Here is a 13,420-nt window from a genome sequence, read left to right on the forward strand (position 1 = left end):
GATTTTGCCCCTCCAGTGTGTTTACAGTAATATTTCCTTGTGATTTTTGGTCATTCTTTAATTAACTGTTACTTAACACCACCTTCCTAGTGCCAAAAGAAGTTAAGCATCTTTTCATGGGTTTATTAACCATTTGCATATTTTTTTCGGTACAGCCTCTGTTTAAGTCTTTTGTCCAGTTTTTAATTTGGCTATATGTGTTATTGTTGAGTTATAAGAGTTATTTATATAATTTAGATACAAAGCTTTTGTTGGATATATATATAGTTTTAAAATATTATCTCCCAGTCTGTGGGATGCTCTTTCATTTTTATCTTCTGAAGAGCAAATGTTCTGAATTTTTATGAAGTCTAATTTTTTAATTCTTTGTGTTTTTCCTATCTTATAAAAATCTTGCTAAACCCAAGACCACTAAGATTTTCTTCTGTAAATTTTATCTCCTACAAAATCTATGAACCATTTTGAGTTAACTTTTGTATATGGCATAGGATAAGCGTATCGTAAGGCCTACAATTTCATGTGCCACCTTGACACCCTTGTACCTCATGGGGCACCAAAAGCCTGACCACGAGTTCTCCTGCCTTGGCCAGATATGCCCCCTCCAACAGGAAAGATTCCCCACCCAGCCAGACCAACTATATTCCACCCAGTCCTCAGCCTAATGGGTTGTATTTCCCTGCCAACTCATGGAATTTTTTTTTTTTTTTTTTTGGTCTTTTTAGGGCCGCACCCGGGGCATATGCAGGTTCCCGGCTGACGCCACAGCCCCCGCAACGGAGGATCAGAGCCACATCTGCAACCTACACCACAGCTCATGGCGATGTTGGATCTTTAACCCACTGAGAGAGGCCAGGGATGGAACCTGCATCCTCACGGATGCTTGTCAGATTCATTTCCACTGAGCCACACTGGGAACTCCTCATGGAATTTTTTTGTTTGTTTGTTTTGTTTTTTTTTTTGTCTTTTTGCTATTTCTTTGGGCCGCTCCCGTGGCATATGGAGATTCCCAGGCTAGGGGTCAAATTGGAGCTGTAGCCGCAGGCCTATGCCACAGCCACAGCCACGTGGGATCCGAGCCACGTCTGCAACCTATACCACAGCTCACAGCAACGCCGGATCCTTAACCCACTGAGCAAGGCCAGAGATCGAACCCGCAACCTCATGGTTCCCAGTCGGATTCGTTAACCACTGTGCCACGACGGGAACTCCTCCTCATGGAATTTTTTAAACGAGGCAGTCATAGCCTCCCATGGGACCCAGGGGCACGTCATCCTGCTGTCACGATGATCTGTCTCGCACTCTGCGAGGTCACTGCCTTCCTGAGAACCACCCCTTGAGGCGCTGCGTGGCAGGCAGAATCCTCCCTGGGCTGTGAGCCTATCTGACCAATAAACCACCTGTGGCATCTGTGTCCAACGCTGGGTGTCGTGTGTTTGGTTATCTTATAATATTTAGAGGGAATCCCTCCTTTACCAACAGGAAAGGGGACCTCAACAGAACTGAGGGTTTTGTGTTTGTTTTCGGCATATGTCTATATAATTGTTCCTGCATTGTTTGTTGAAAAGTTTATGCTTTTCCTGTTAAACCGCCTTGGGACCTGAGTTGAAAATCAATTGACCACATAGATATGGGTCTAGTTGTGGGCTCTTCGTCCTGTCCTATTGACTGAGATAGCCACCTTTACACCAGGACTGTACTTTCTTGATTCCTGCAGCTTTATGCTAAGTCTTAAAGCAGGAAGTATGTATCTTTTAATTTGCTCTTTTTTAAAGATCAATTTTAGAATCAGTTTGTCAATTTCTACCAAAAAAGTGACTACTGGTTACGCTCAGGTAAATTACAAAACGGCTTGAACAGAATATAACTGGGAATGTGACATACATTTCTGAGTTATACTTTACAACAACAAAAAACCTGTGTGGTATCTGCTGGAATTCTTTCTGTTAGTGCTAAAACTATGACTTAACCGTGACTCGGCAGCTCGCCTTGGGGGTCACCTAGGACTTCGCCTTCACTATGTCCAATGTGTTTTATCGATTCCATCTCCTTTATAACTCACTTCCTATTTACACTCCGAGCCTTGCTTTTTGGTCATTCTTTAATTAACTGTTACTTAACACCCCCTGAAATCCCTGCTTCCAATCTGGCCGCTATCCGATCTATCCCTTGCTGTGGCCAAAGTGATTTTTCTAAAACACAAATCAGATCATGTTACCCTCCTTGTAAAATCATTCAGGGACTCTCCAGACCTTCTGCAACGAAACTTTGTACATTCAAAGTATTTTTATACTTCTAGTATGCTCCAGAAACATTGCTGGGTGCTGAGTCCAAACTCCCTGGCTTCGCAAAAGAGATTCTCCCTGTGATGTCGTTTCTGAAACTATCTCCAGGGACATTTCTCAGCATTGACTCACAGGAACCAGTACGTACGAGACACTGTTCCTCTGCCAGAAATGGCTCTCCCCTCTCTTCACCCAGCTAACACCGACTCAGCTTTCAAGGCACCACTCAATGGCACCTCCTCTGGAGACTTTTCCACCCATCCCAGCTCATCCCCTGAGTTTTCCTAACTTCCGTGCCTCCCTTTACCAAAGAGCCTTCCACACGGAGTTACAGCCGGGTTTCTTTCTCTCCTTCATCCCTGCAAGTCCAGGTCCTATCTGATTTCACTTTGTTTCTCCATCCGCCACCACGAAGCCTGGCACGTGGTAAGTGCTCAAGAATTAGTCACAATCACGCTAATTACGGCGGGAGAAGCTCTTCTAGAGCTTCACATTTATGTGACCTCATTTTCAGGACCATCTCCTGGAGCAGCTGCGTGGCTCCCAGACTTTGCAGGTGAGGAAGTGGAGGCTCAAAAAGGGACACATATGTGGCTAATGAGTGGCAGAGGAGGCCATCCAAACCGCACGCCCATATTCTTAAATGCTGTCAAAACTGGCTTCCTTGGTTAGGAGTCTGTGTGGTTACTGTAGCTCGGCCCATTCTGGATTAGCCTCACGGAGGCCCTTTGCTGTATCAGTCACTACATGTGCATGTCCTAACCTTCTCTTAACTTTGACGGATGTTCTTGCTTGGAGACTAGAGCATAAGAAAAGACAGACTTAACAGTTAACTAACCTAAACTGCTAAACTTTCCATTTTGCGGAACTGATCAATGTGTTATAAATTCAGCCCTTACCCACACTAACAACTTAAAAACCCAGCTTCCTGACACTTTAATATACGAATGCTTAAACGAACAAGTGTGTTTTACAACGGCTCTGCCTCCTATGCAATTACCTAGCTGATTTTGGAATACCTGGGGAAATTCTTTCTGGAGGCTATGGCTCAGATCTCTTTGTGACTCCTGCTTGGGATCCCCAAATTCCAGTTTCCTCAAGATTGTACTTCTTTCCATGAGTAAGTGTGCAGTCTGTTCACTGGGGCTGCTCAGAGCTATGTCAGACAAGCCTTCTCGACACATTTCAACCTCCTTTACTGGCACTCCTGCTAGGAAGAAATAACAGAAACAATACTTTTAAAAGAAATGCAGGCAAATAACTAAAACGTAGTAGGAGAAGGTTCTCCAAAGCAGTAGATATTCCTACTACTTGCTTACGTTTAAAATGTGTTCTTGCTTAACTTTAAAATGTGTTGTTATTGAGTGCGTGTTAAGAGGTGGATGTTGTACTAAGCACCTGAGATTCTGAGATAAATTTGCCTTATTTAATTCTTACAACAACCCAGGGAGGTAGGAACCAAGATTATCCCTTTTAAGAGATGAGGCTCAGGCCCCAAAAGCCAAAACACTTGTCCACAGTCCCTCAACTAATCCTGCCAAGATCCTTCGTGATTTCAATAGTCAGGGAGATGATTAGCCCTGGGTTTTCAGTTCCTTTACCAGCTAACTTCCAAAGCCCTAGTCCTGTACCCCACCTCAACCACCCACTCCCTAGGGATTCCCTAGACCTGGTCATTAGCAATAACCACAGCGCCTCCCTAGTCTCAACTTCAAACAGCCTCTTCTCCCTTATGCCTGCCTACTTCAACCATTTTTAAACTGGGAACTTTAACCTGCTGACTGCAAACACCTTTCAATTCTTTACCCCTCCCGTTCTCTCGTCCTTGCTTATCCAGCTTAGACGCTCTTGTCGTCAGTATCACCACTCCCTTGAAACAAGCACAACGTGCCTGCCCCTCCTTCCTTCCATGACAAGCGGGGACAGAACTCCAACCTGCTGCAGGCTGGCTCTGCGCCGCCGCCACTGTGCTCCAGAAGCTGAATGTGGCTACAGAGAACGGCACAGCCGGTGCTGACTGGCTTCATCTCCAACTCCTGAGCACTAACCCAGGAGAGCCTTCACCGCTGCCCGCGGTGCCCGTCGTCTCTCTCGTTCTCTGAGCCCTGGACCATTGCCACCCTCCCCGCTTTCCGCAAACGCCCCCGCCTCCGCCCTCGCGCTGCCCGTCAGCTCAATTTCACCGCGAGAAGAGAGGCAGGCTGAAGAGAGGCTCTGCAGGCTCCCCTTACCAGACCCGTCGGCTGCCGCGGCCGCTTCCCGAGAGATTTAAGAATCACCCCTGATCCTGGGCCAGCCCCTCCCCTCGGACACCGGACCCCACTCCCTCTCCTCCCAAAGACAACGGTCTGACGGCTGACTTTCATCTCTATCGCCTCCTGGAGCTTTCTTCCCAACCAATCATCTTGGAGTCAGGCTACAGTATCTCGCATTCAAAAGCAACAGTGGGGAGTTCCCGTCGTCGTGGCTCAGTGGTTAATGAATCCGACCAGGAAACATGAGGTTGCGGGCTCGATCCCTGGCCTTGCTCGGTGGGTTAAGGATCCGGCGTTGCCGTGACTGTGATGTAGGTTGCAGACATGGCTTGGGTCTGGTGTGGCTGTGGCTGTGGCTGTGACTGTGGTGTAGGCCGGCAGCTGTAGCTCCAATTCGACCCCTAGCCTGGAACCTCCACATGCGCTAGTGCGGCCCTAAAAAGGGAAAAACAAAACCAAACAAACCCACAGTGATGAGACAAATATATGGTATCACTTATATGTGGAATCTAATAAAAATGATACAAAGGAATTTACTTATAAAACAGAAACTGTCACAGATTCCAAAACCAATCTCCTGGTCACCACAGGAGAAACCACTGCGGGAGGGAGGAACTGGGAGGGTGGGAATAACAAATGCACACGACGGGATAAGAACCTGCCGTGTAGCAGAGGAAGATCTACTCAATAGTGCGTAATAACCCATACGGGAAAAAGGAATGGACGTACTTATACGTATAACTGATTCACTTCGCTGTACACCTGAAACGGATGTACTTTTACGTATAACTGATTCACTTCGCTGTACACCTGAAACGGATGTACTTATACGTATAACTGATTCACTTCGCTGTACACCTGAAACGGATGTACTTATACGTATAACTGATTCACTTCGCTGTACACCTGAAACGGATGTACTTATACGTATAACTGATTCACTTCGCTGTACACCTGAAATGGATGTACTTATACGTATAACTGATTCACTTCGCTGTACACCTGAAACGGACACCCCACTATGAGTCAACTACACCCCAGTACAATTAAACCAAAAACGCCGGGAGCTGTCGATGAGGAGTTCCCTGGTAGCACAGCAGGTTAAGGATCTGGCATCACCACTGCTGTGGCTCGGGCCACTGCTGCGGCGCAGGTTCAATCCCTGGCCCTGAAACGTCCACGTGTTATGGGTGAGGGCCAAACAAAGAAGATGAAAACAACAAAAACTCTCTTTCAACCTCATGCCCGCCCCCGCCCCCCCCCGGTTTCCCCACCATTTCTTTTTCTCTCTTTACTCTCAAATTTACATCGCTGGTTCACACTGCATTCCAAACATACACAAAGGTGCCTACTTGGCCTTCCCGCTTGGATGTCTAAAATTCACATCAACGTGCAGACGGCGTCTAAGGGCAAAAAACTCTTTACCGTTTTCCCCAGTGGGGCCTCCCCCAGACTCCCCATCTGAGAACTTCGGAATTCCAATATTCCAATTGCCAAAACGCTTTAGCTCACCAATGATTTCTCTCCTTTTTTCCCACTCAAAGTTAAATCCATCATTATCAAATCCTGGTAGCTCCACCTTCTAAAGACATCCTTTAATTATATACGCATTTCTGATGTGAGGTGGTTGACCGATGTGTTCCTAAAACGAAGAAGCGAAACTGCTCCCTGAAGTTCAGAGCGCTTAAGGGAGAAGGGTTGGTATACAGCACGCAAACTTTCGGCATTGTGTAATTAGAGCGCTACAAAAAAAATCTGACAATCCTAATAATTCTACTGGTACATTTAAAGAGATATGTCAAATTCCTAAAGAAATAGGAAATACTTTAGCAAATATAGGATTCTATTTTCCTTTAAAAAAAAAAAATCAGGTTTACTGTCCAGGTGAGCTAAAGAAGGAGCTGAGCCTGCAGAGCTGGAGAGAAAGGCAAAATGCACAAAGGTTACAAATTTCTTTGCAATAAGCACTTCCAAGGGAAAACGTGTGGCCAAACAGCCCAGAAGAAGTGTGTGGGATGAACAGGCTTTCTGGATAAACTCCACGGCCTGCTGGTGAGCCCAAATCACTAACACGCTGGGGGCGACCGTAGATGAACTTTCTTACTATCGTGACATTGCTCTCTGACTGACCAGCCTTTCATGAGCTAATTTATGTCAGCAGCAGAACACAGGGCAGGTTCTGTTTCGTACAGCACACCGGATGAGAGCCCTGAACTACCCTCTTGCTGGGAATAACAGATGCCAGAAGAAATTTTAAAACTTTTAAAGTGCAACCACCACATGAACAAAACTAGAATGCAAGGGTTCTGTTCCTGTTTCTGTTTTTGGCTGTGCCCGGAGGATGCAGAAGATCCCATCCGGGGATCAAACCTGCACCACAGCAGTGACCCAAGCCACGGCAGTGACGATACCAGATCCCTAGCCTGCGAGGCCACCAGGGAACTCCAGAATGTAAACTTTCAAACCAGCACAAGAAAACTCAACATATCCAACGGAAAACAAAAATGGGGAAAAAATGAAACGAGAGTGCAGTCCCTATGAAATGTATCCTGTGATTAGCTCAGTCTTCTCTGCACCTGAGATTCAAAATAAAGCAAAAATTTCCATCCACAGATCTTTGTGAAAGGAAGTTCTAAAATGAAAAAAGGAAAATCATCCCAAATAGAGTATCTGAGAGGCAAGAGAAAATGCTGAGCAAAGAAAATGATGAATATGTGGTAAAAATAAAGTCACTGATCATGCATCATAATAATATCTAATTTATGGAGTTAAACCAAATACAGTATCTTGCCTTGGAGTTTTGGAGTACTTCACAAACAGTTCCTAAACCCTTAATGTGCTAAGTACTTTCTAGGGCAGGTGCTTGGAGACCCCAGAAACCACTAAGACTATGGTGCGATCTCTGCAGACCCCAGAAAAACAGACACAGGTAATTAGGACACGGTGTGGTAAGAGCTGTAACGGACATGAAAGAAAAGCGCATTCTGCACTCTCTCACACACATTTGAGAATATTTCAGAATACATACCTTAAAAAGGCCAGCAGAAAGTACCCCTTAAGTGGAGTTTCCGCCGTGGCTCAGGGGTTAGTGAATCCGACTAGGAACCATGAGGTTGCAGGTTCGATCTCTGCCTTTGCTCAGTGGGTTAAGGATCCGGCTTTGCCGTGAGCTGTGGTGTAGGTTGCAGACGCGGCTCGGATCCCGCGTGGCTGTGGCTCTGGCGTAGGCCAGCAGCTACAGCTCCGATTCAACTCCTAGCCTGGGAACCTCCATATGCTGCGGGAACGGCCCAAGAAATGGCCAAAAGTCAAAAAAAAAAAAAAAAAGGTACCCCTAAAATATTACAAGTACTTTTCTAAAGGTGGAGGGTATGTGTTAATTTTTCTCCTTCCCTCTCCTTTTATACATGCCCCAAATTTTCTATAATGTCACGTGCTAATTATGAAAACTAGAGAAAAAATAAAATTTACATTTTGACAAAAGGAAAAACTACCTGGTTTGAGTTGGAACTCTTTAAACTCATGTCTAGGCTGTCTGCTTTCCTTTTCACAACCATGAGAAAATGCTTCTTTTGCCTCTGGTAAGTTACAGACGCGGTTTGCATAATTTTCCACCTAAAAAGAAAACAATGCATTTTCTTACAAGTCTATTAAGTCTATTAAGAGATCCCCGTAGTATCAATGTCTATAATCTAGGAAATAGGCAGAAAACTCGACTTTCCTCCAGGGCACGTCTCTCTCTAAACTTCCTTCCATCTGTCTTCTGCCGTCAGGCACCATCTCCCATAAACAGGCTGACACATCGCCACAAATTTCTGGGACAGTCACAATCTCTAGAATTTCTTTCCATTAACAAATCCGATTTTAAATCGACTCTCCTTGTCTCCGGTTTAGGAAACATGGTCATGATACTCGGGAACAGAGAAAAGGCTACACTATTGGTGTTTATATTCTTGTGCAAAAACTCATGATTAAGATGTCCGAAATGTTAGCAGCAAATTATATTAAAGTTAACTGCTGAGTGGTCTTAAAAATTGTTTCTTGTGAATATGATAGCTTCCCAAAAGGCACGTCTACGTGGCTAAATAGGAGACTGAAAGCTGACTACATGCTCCGGGCACCAAGGTAAGGAAGGATGTGAAGTACTTCGTTTCCCCACGACGCTCCGACCCTGCTATTCCCATTCACAGCGGAGGGAGCAGCTGGGAGGCTGAGGGTCCCGCGGGGTCAAGCAAAGCCTGGAGAGAAGAGGAGGCAGGCCTCGTCCTCAGGCGGCCCAGAGCCAGGGACTGAGCTCCCAGCAGGCCAAACTGCTTAGACAACTACCGAAATAACGGAACTGCATTTGCTGAACTGTGCTGACGCCTCTTGGGGACAGTTCCTTGGAATATGAACGAGGAGCTGGAAGGCATGGTGGAAGGAACACAGAACTGCCGTCCAGCGTTCTCACTTCCAGGTTCGCTTTGGTTTCCTCCCTTTAACACAGCAGGAACCACACCACCAATTTCTAATAACAATAGCTATGATTTATTAGACACTTGCTGGGTGCCAAGTAAGTATGTGCAATGTTTTAAACACATTAATGTGTGTAAACTTTGCAAGTCCTTTTGAAGAGGTTATTAGCATCTCTTAGAGATGAGGGATTTCAAGCTCAGAGAAGTTAAGGAACTCGCCCAAGGTCATAAAGAGGCAATTTTCCACCCGCATTTGCTTAAAGTTCATGGCCTTCTGTGCTGTCCTGCTTGTTTTCTAAAGGCGCTGCATTCTTCTTTGGAATGGAAAAGTTTGGAAATCAGACTGCCCTCTGACACGTAAAAGTCAACAAGCTACTTGAACTGAGCTGTCAAAACAACGGAGTGATCAGCAAGTCAATCTGAGAGAATTTATTAACTCATTTAAAGGAAGTAGCTCAAATATGAGAAAGTACACTGATCAGTATTGGAAATATCAAAAAAAGTGATAAGAGGGGCAAAAGGTGCCATTATCTACTCATCTAAGGGCTAGGTGCCCTGCTTCTAGGAAAAAACAGGTCCAGAAATGAGGACAGGTGTAGACAGTCCTGTTGCGGAAATCTGGTCATCGTAAATCATTTGCTCACAAGCAAACATCTGATTAAAATGTGGCTTCCCATGTCGTGTGCCTGTAGGGAAAGAAGGCATCAGCCATAGGACACAGACGTCTGCTTCCTTTTATTTCTCACTGTCAGTTCAAAAGACAGTATCTTATAACGGAAAAAAATACAAATCATCAATAAAAGACCAAAAAAAAAAAAAAAAAAAAAAGCCAGTACCTCTTTTTCTACAAACTTCACTGTGAGTTTGATCCATACAAGACCACCTCTGAGAAGCAGATGCACTCACAGTCTGCTGACTAATCAGGTTTCTAAGCTTAAGAGCAGGAGAGTCAGCCAGAGACTTGGTTGCTGAGAAAAGGATAAATGTGCCAAGATCACGAGCAGGGCAGACCTATTGGAACACCCAACCAGTCACCTCTGGGCAACACCCTGTATGCGGCCTCGGCTGGAGACCAGTACGGATTGTTGGTAGACTTCATTAAAAAAAAAAGCGTGCATGTGAGTCCTTTGCAAACTACGCAGTGACATTCAAATGCTGGTTTCTAATATGTTAATTTAATGAAGGATGATGAACAAAACCACAGCCATCTTAAAACTTTATGATATTAGCTCTTACTTCTTTCAATTCTTCCATGGGCTCCACTGGAAGCTCTTCTAGATTCCTGGAGGCAGTCCTCAGGTGTGCTTGCTGTAACGAGCCCCAGACGAAATAGAGGGCTGTTCTCTAAAGGAAAGGGGTTCAATCCCTTCTTTCTCAAGATGTGAAGAAAGTCTTCTAACTGAACTTCTTCCTAGATAAAAGATACATACACACACAGACAGACACATAGACACACACACACACATACATGCATACACGTATAAACAACGGAGCATGCAGAAAATCTGACAGGTTTTTATGGCTAGAGTTACGCTCTCTACAAAGGGCAGTCTAGTTTTCCTACTAATTAATGGTTATGGTTAATTATGAGTTATGAGCACTCACATGAAATAGCTAACAATACAAAAAATATTAAAACTTTAATGGTTGTATAATATTTTCTAAAATAACAAATGGCATGATACATATAATGCAAATGTATGGTAGAGTATTTTTTAAAACAACACAAGCTTACACTCTCTGACATAAATGACAGCAACATCTTCTCAGACCCACCTCTTAGAGTAACGACAGTAAGAACAAAAATAAACAAATGGGACCTAATCAAACTGAAAAGTTTCTGCACAGCAAAGGAAACCCTAAACAACAGGAAAAGACAACCCACAGAAGGGAGAAAATCTTTGCAAGTGAATCAACTGACAAGGGATTCATCTCCACAATTTGTAAACACCTTCTGCAGCTCCATACCAAAAAAACAAACAACCCCATCAAAAAATGGGCAGAAGATCTAAACAGACAGTCCTCCAAAGAAGACATACAGATGGCCGAGAAACACATGAAGCGATGCTCAACGTCACTCATGATTAGAGAGATGCACATCAAAACCGCCATGAGGTACCACCTTACACCAGCCAGAATGGCCATCATCAAAAAGTCTACAAACAGTAAGTGCTAGAGAGGGTGTGGAGAAAAAGGAACCCTAGTACACTGCTGGTGGGATTGTACATTGCTGCAACCACTGGGGAAAGCAGTATGGAGATTCCTCAGAAAACTAAACATAGAACTACCATTGGATCCAGCAATCCCACTCCTGGGCATCTATCCAAAGAAAACCACGACTCTCAAAGACACACGCACTCCGATGTTCATTGCAGCACTATTTGCAATAGCCAAGACATGGAAACAACCTAAATGTCCATTGACAGAGGAGTGAATCAAGAAGATGTGGTACATATACACAATGGAATATTACTCAGCCATTAAAAAGAATGAAATACCGGCATTTTTAGCAACATGGATAGACCTAGAAACTATCTTGCTAAGTGAAGTCAGCCATACAATGAGACACCAACATCAAATGCTATCGCTGACATGTGGAATCTGAAAAAAGGACAGACTGAACTTCTTTGCAGAACAGATGCTGACTCACAGACATTGAAAAACTTAGGTCTCCGGAGGAGACAGTTTAGGGGGGTGGGGGGATGTGCTTGGGCTGTGGGATGGAAATCCTGTGAAATCAGATTGTCATGATCATTATACAACTACAGATGTGATAAATTCATTTGAGTAATAATAATTTAAAGAACCCCACAAGCTTTCTATCTGCCCAGTTCAGAAGTTTGCAATTTAACACTATGAAAATCTCCCAAGGGTACCTTGCAATGTTATCAATTCCAAAGGAGCTTTTGTCCTCTCTTTTGCTGTATTGTTTGTTAGTTTGTTTTGGGGTTTTCTTGGTCCTCTCTTTTGAATATTTAGCAATAAAAGGACTCCTCTGGAAGCTAGAGAGCCCATTAATTCTGTACTGTCAAGGAATTCTTTTGCTCGCAGGATATGTCTTATAATTTTTGTTGACTTCTAAGTCATTCAGCTCTCTTCGAAAACCTATTGATCTAAACCTTCCATCAATAGTGCCTTTAATTTTTTTTTTTTAATGTCAAAGTAGTCATGCTACCTAAGCTTGCATTATGGTGGGAGAAATAAAAGTCTGCTGATTGATGGAGTGGTATCTGTGTTACTAGAACCACTGAGTAAGACTTGCTCTTAATAACAAACCCAACTTTTAACCAACTTAATCTGACCCAGATTATACTGATAAGCATAATTACCATACTGCAGCTTCTCTACAGAATTATATTAAGATGTGCTTTTTTGGAGTTCTCACTGCAGTGGCTTGGGTCACTCCTATGGCACAGGTTTGATCCCTGGCTGGGAAACCTCCACATGCTGCAGGAGTGCCACCCCCCCAAAAAAAACCTGTTTTTTGATTATTCTTCTCCTTTCTTGCTAAGTTTTCCAGCATCTAACCCTCTTTAAATCAGCAGTTTTGTGGATGATATGTAGAGAAGGCTAATTATCATCTGATACACCGATAGGAAGAAGAACCCAGATCTTTGTATCCCACGCGTCCTCCCCGTGACTCATGGCTAAAAATCTTGTGCTCCTCCCGGGCCTACTCCATGGTCTGGGCCCCACTCACGTCTCCTCCCTGCATGGTCTCTGAGCCTTGTGCTTCAGTTCCTTGTGGTTTCAGTCCTGGGAACCAGAGAGCCCAAGGCACTAGGAACACACAGTATCCTATGAGGACTATTTGGCAATACAGGAAAACTCTTAATAATAAAAGAAAAAGCAGGATATAAAAGTATTATTACGCCTATGTAAAAACCAGATACACAAGGAAAAGAATAGAGGCAAAATACATCACAATGTTAAAACACAGTTGTGATAAACCGATGAGACTGTGAACAATTAGAAAACAGACACATGATACAGGTGGCCAGGAGGCACATGAAAAGATGCTCAACATCACTAATTGTTAGAGAAATGCAAGTCAAAACTGCAGGGAGGTACCACTTCATACCTGTCAGAATGGCCGTCATTAAAAAGTCGACAAATAGCAAATGCTGGGAAGAGTGCAGAGAAAAGGGAACCCTCTTCCACTGTTGACGGGAATGTAAGTTGGTGCAGCCACTGTGGGAAACAGTAGGGAGCTTCCTCAAAAAACTACAAGTAGAGTTGCCAGGGAACTATATCCAATCTCCTGGGAAAGGGATATATTAAAAAATAATGTACATATCTGTATAACTAAGTCACTTTGCTATACAATAGAAATTAGCAGAACACTGTAAATCAACTATTCTGTTTTTTGGCTGCACCCATGGCATGTGAAAGCTCCTGGGCTAGGGATCAAGCCCATGCCACAGCAGCA

The 13,420-nt window shown here is 44.0% G+C and overlaps 2 protein-coding genes across 2 annotated transcripts in view; both read right to left on the reverse strand.

The window, feature by feature from the left end:
* CCDC30 (coiled-coil domain containing 30) overlaps positions 1–10,402 on the reverse strand; it is a 92,881-nt gene extending 82,479 nt beyond the window's left edge. The window contains exons 1-3 of the mRNA XM_021096923.1: positions 10,228–10,402; positions 8,032–8,152; positions 3,302–3,492 (exon numbers count right to left, since the gene is read on the reverse strand). Of these exons, the coding sequence (XP_020952582.1) occupies positions 3,302–3,492; positions 8,032–8,152; positions 10,228–10,245 (330 nt within the window). The 5' untranslated portion in view covers positions 10,246–10,402. The remainder of the gene's footprint in view (positions 1–3,301; positions 3,493–8,031; positions 8,153–10,227) is intronic.
* PPCS (phosphopantothenoylcysteine synthetase) overlaps positions 1–13,420 on the reverse strand; it is a 42,887-nt gene that overhangs the window by 14,071 nt on the left and 15,396 nt on the right. The window contains exons 4-5 of the mRNA XM_003128101.5: positions 10,228–10,402; positions 8,032–8,152 (exon numbers count right to left, since the gene is read on the reverse strand). The gene's annotated coding sequence lies outside the window, so the exon portion shown is untranslated. The remainder of the gene's footprint in view (positions 1–8,031; positions 8,153–10,227; positions 10,403–13,420) is intronic.

This window comes from Sus scrofa, chromosome 6, assembly GCF_000003025.6.
Source record: "Sus scrofa isolate TJ Tabasco breed Duroc chromosome 6, Sscrofa11.1, whole genome shotgun sequence".
Taxonomy (NCBI): Eukaryota; Metazoa; Chordata; class Mammalia; order Artiodactyla; family Suidae; genus Sus; species Sus scrofa.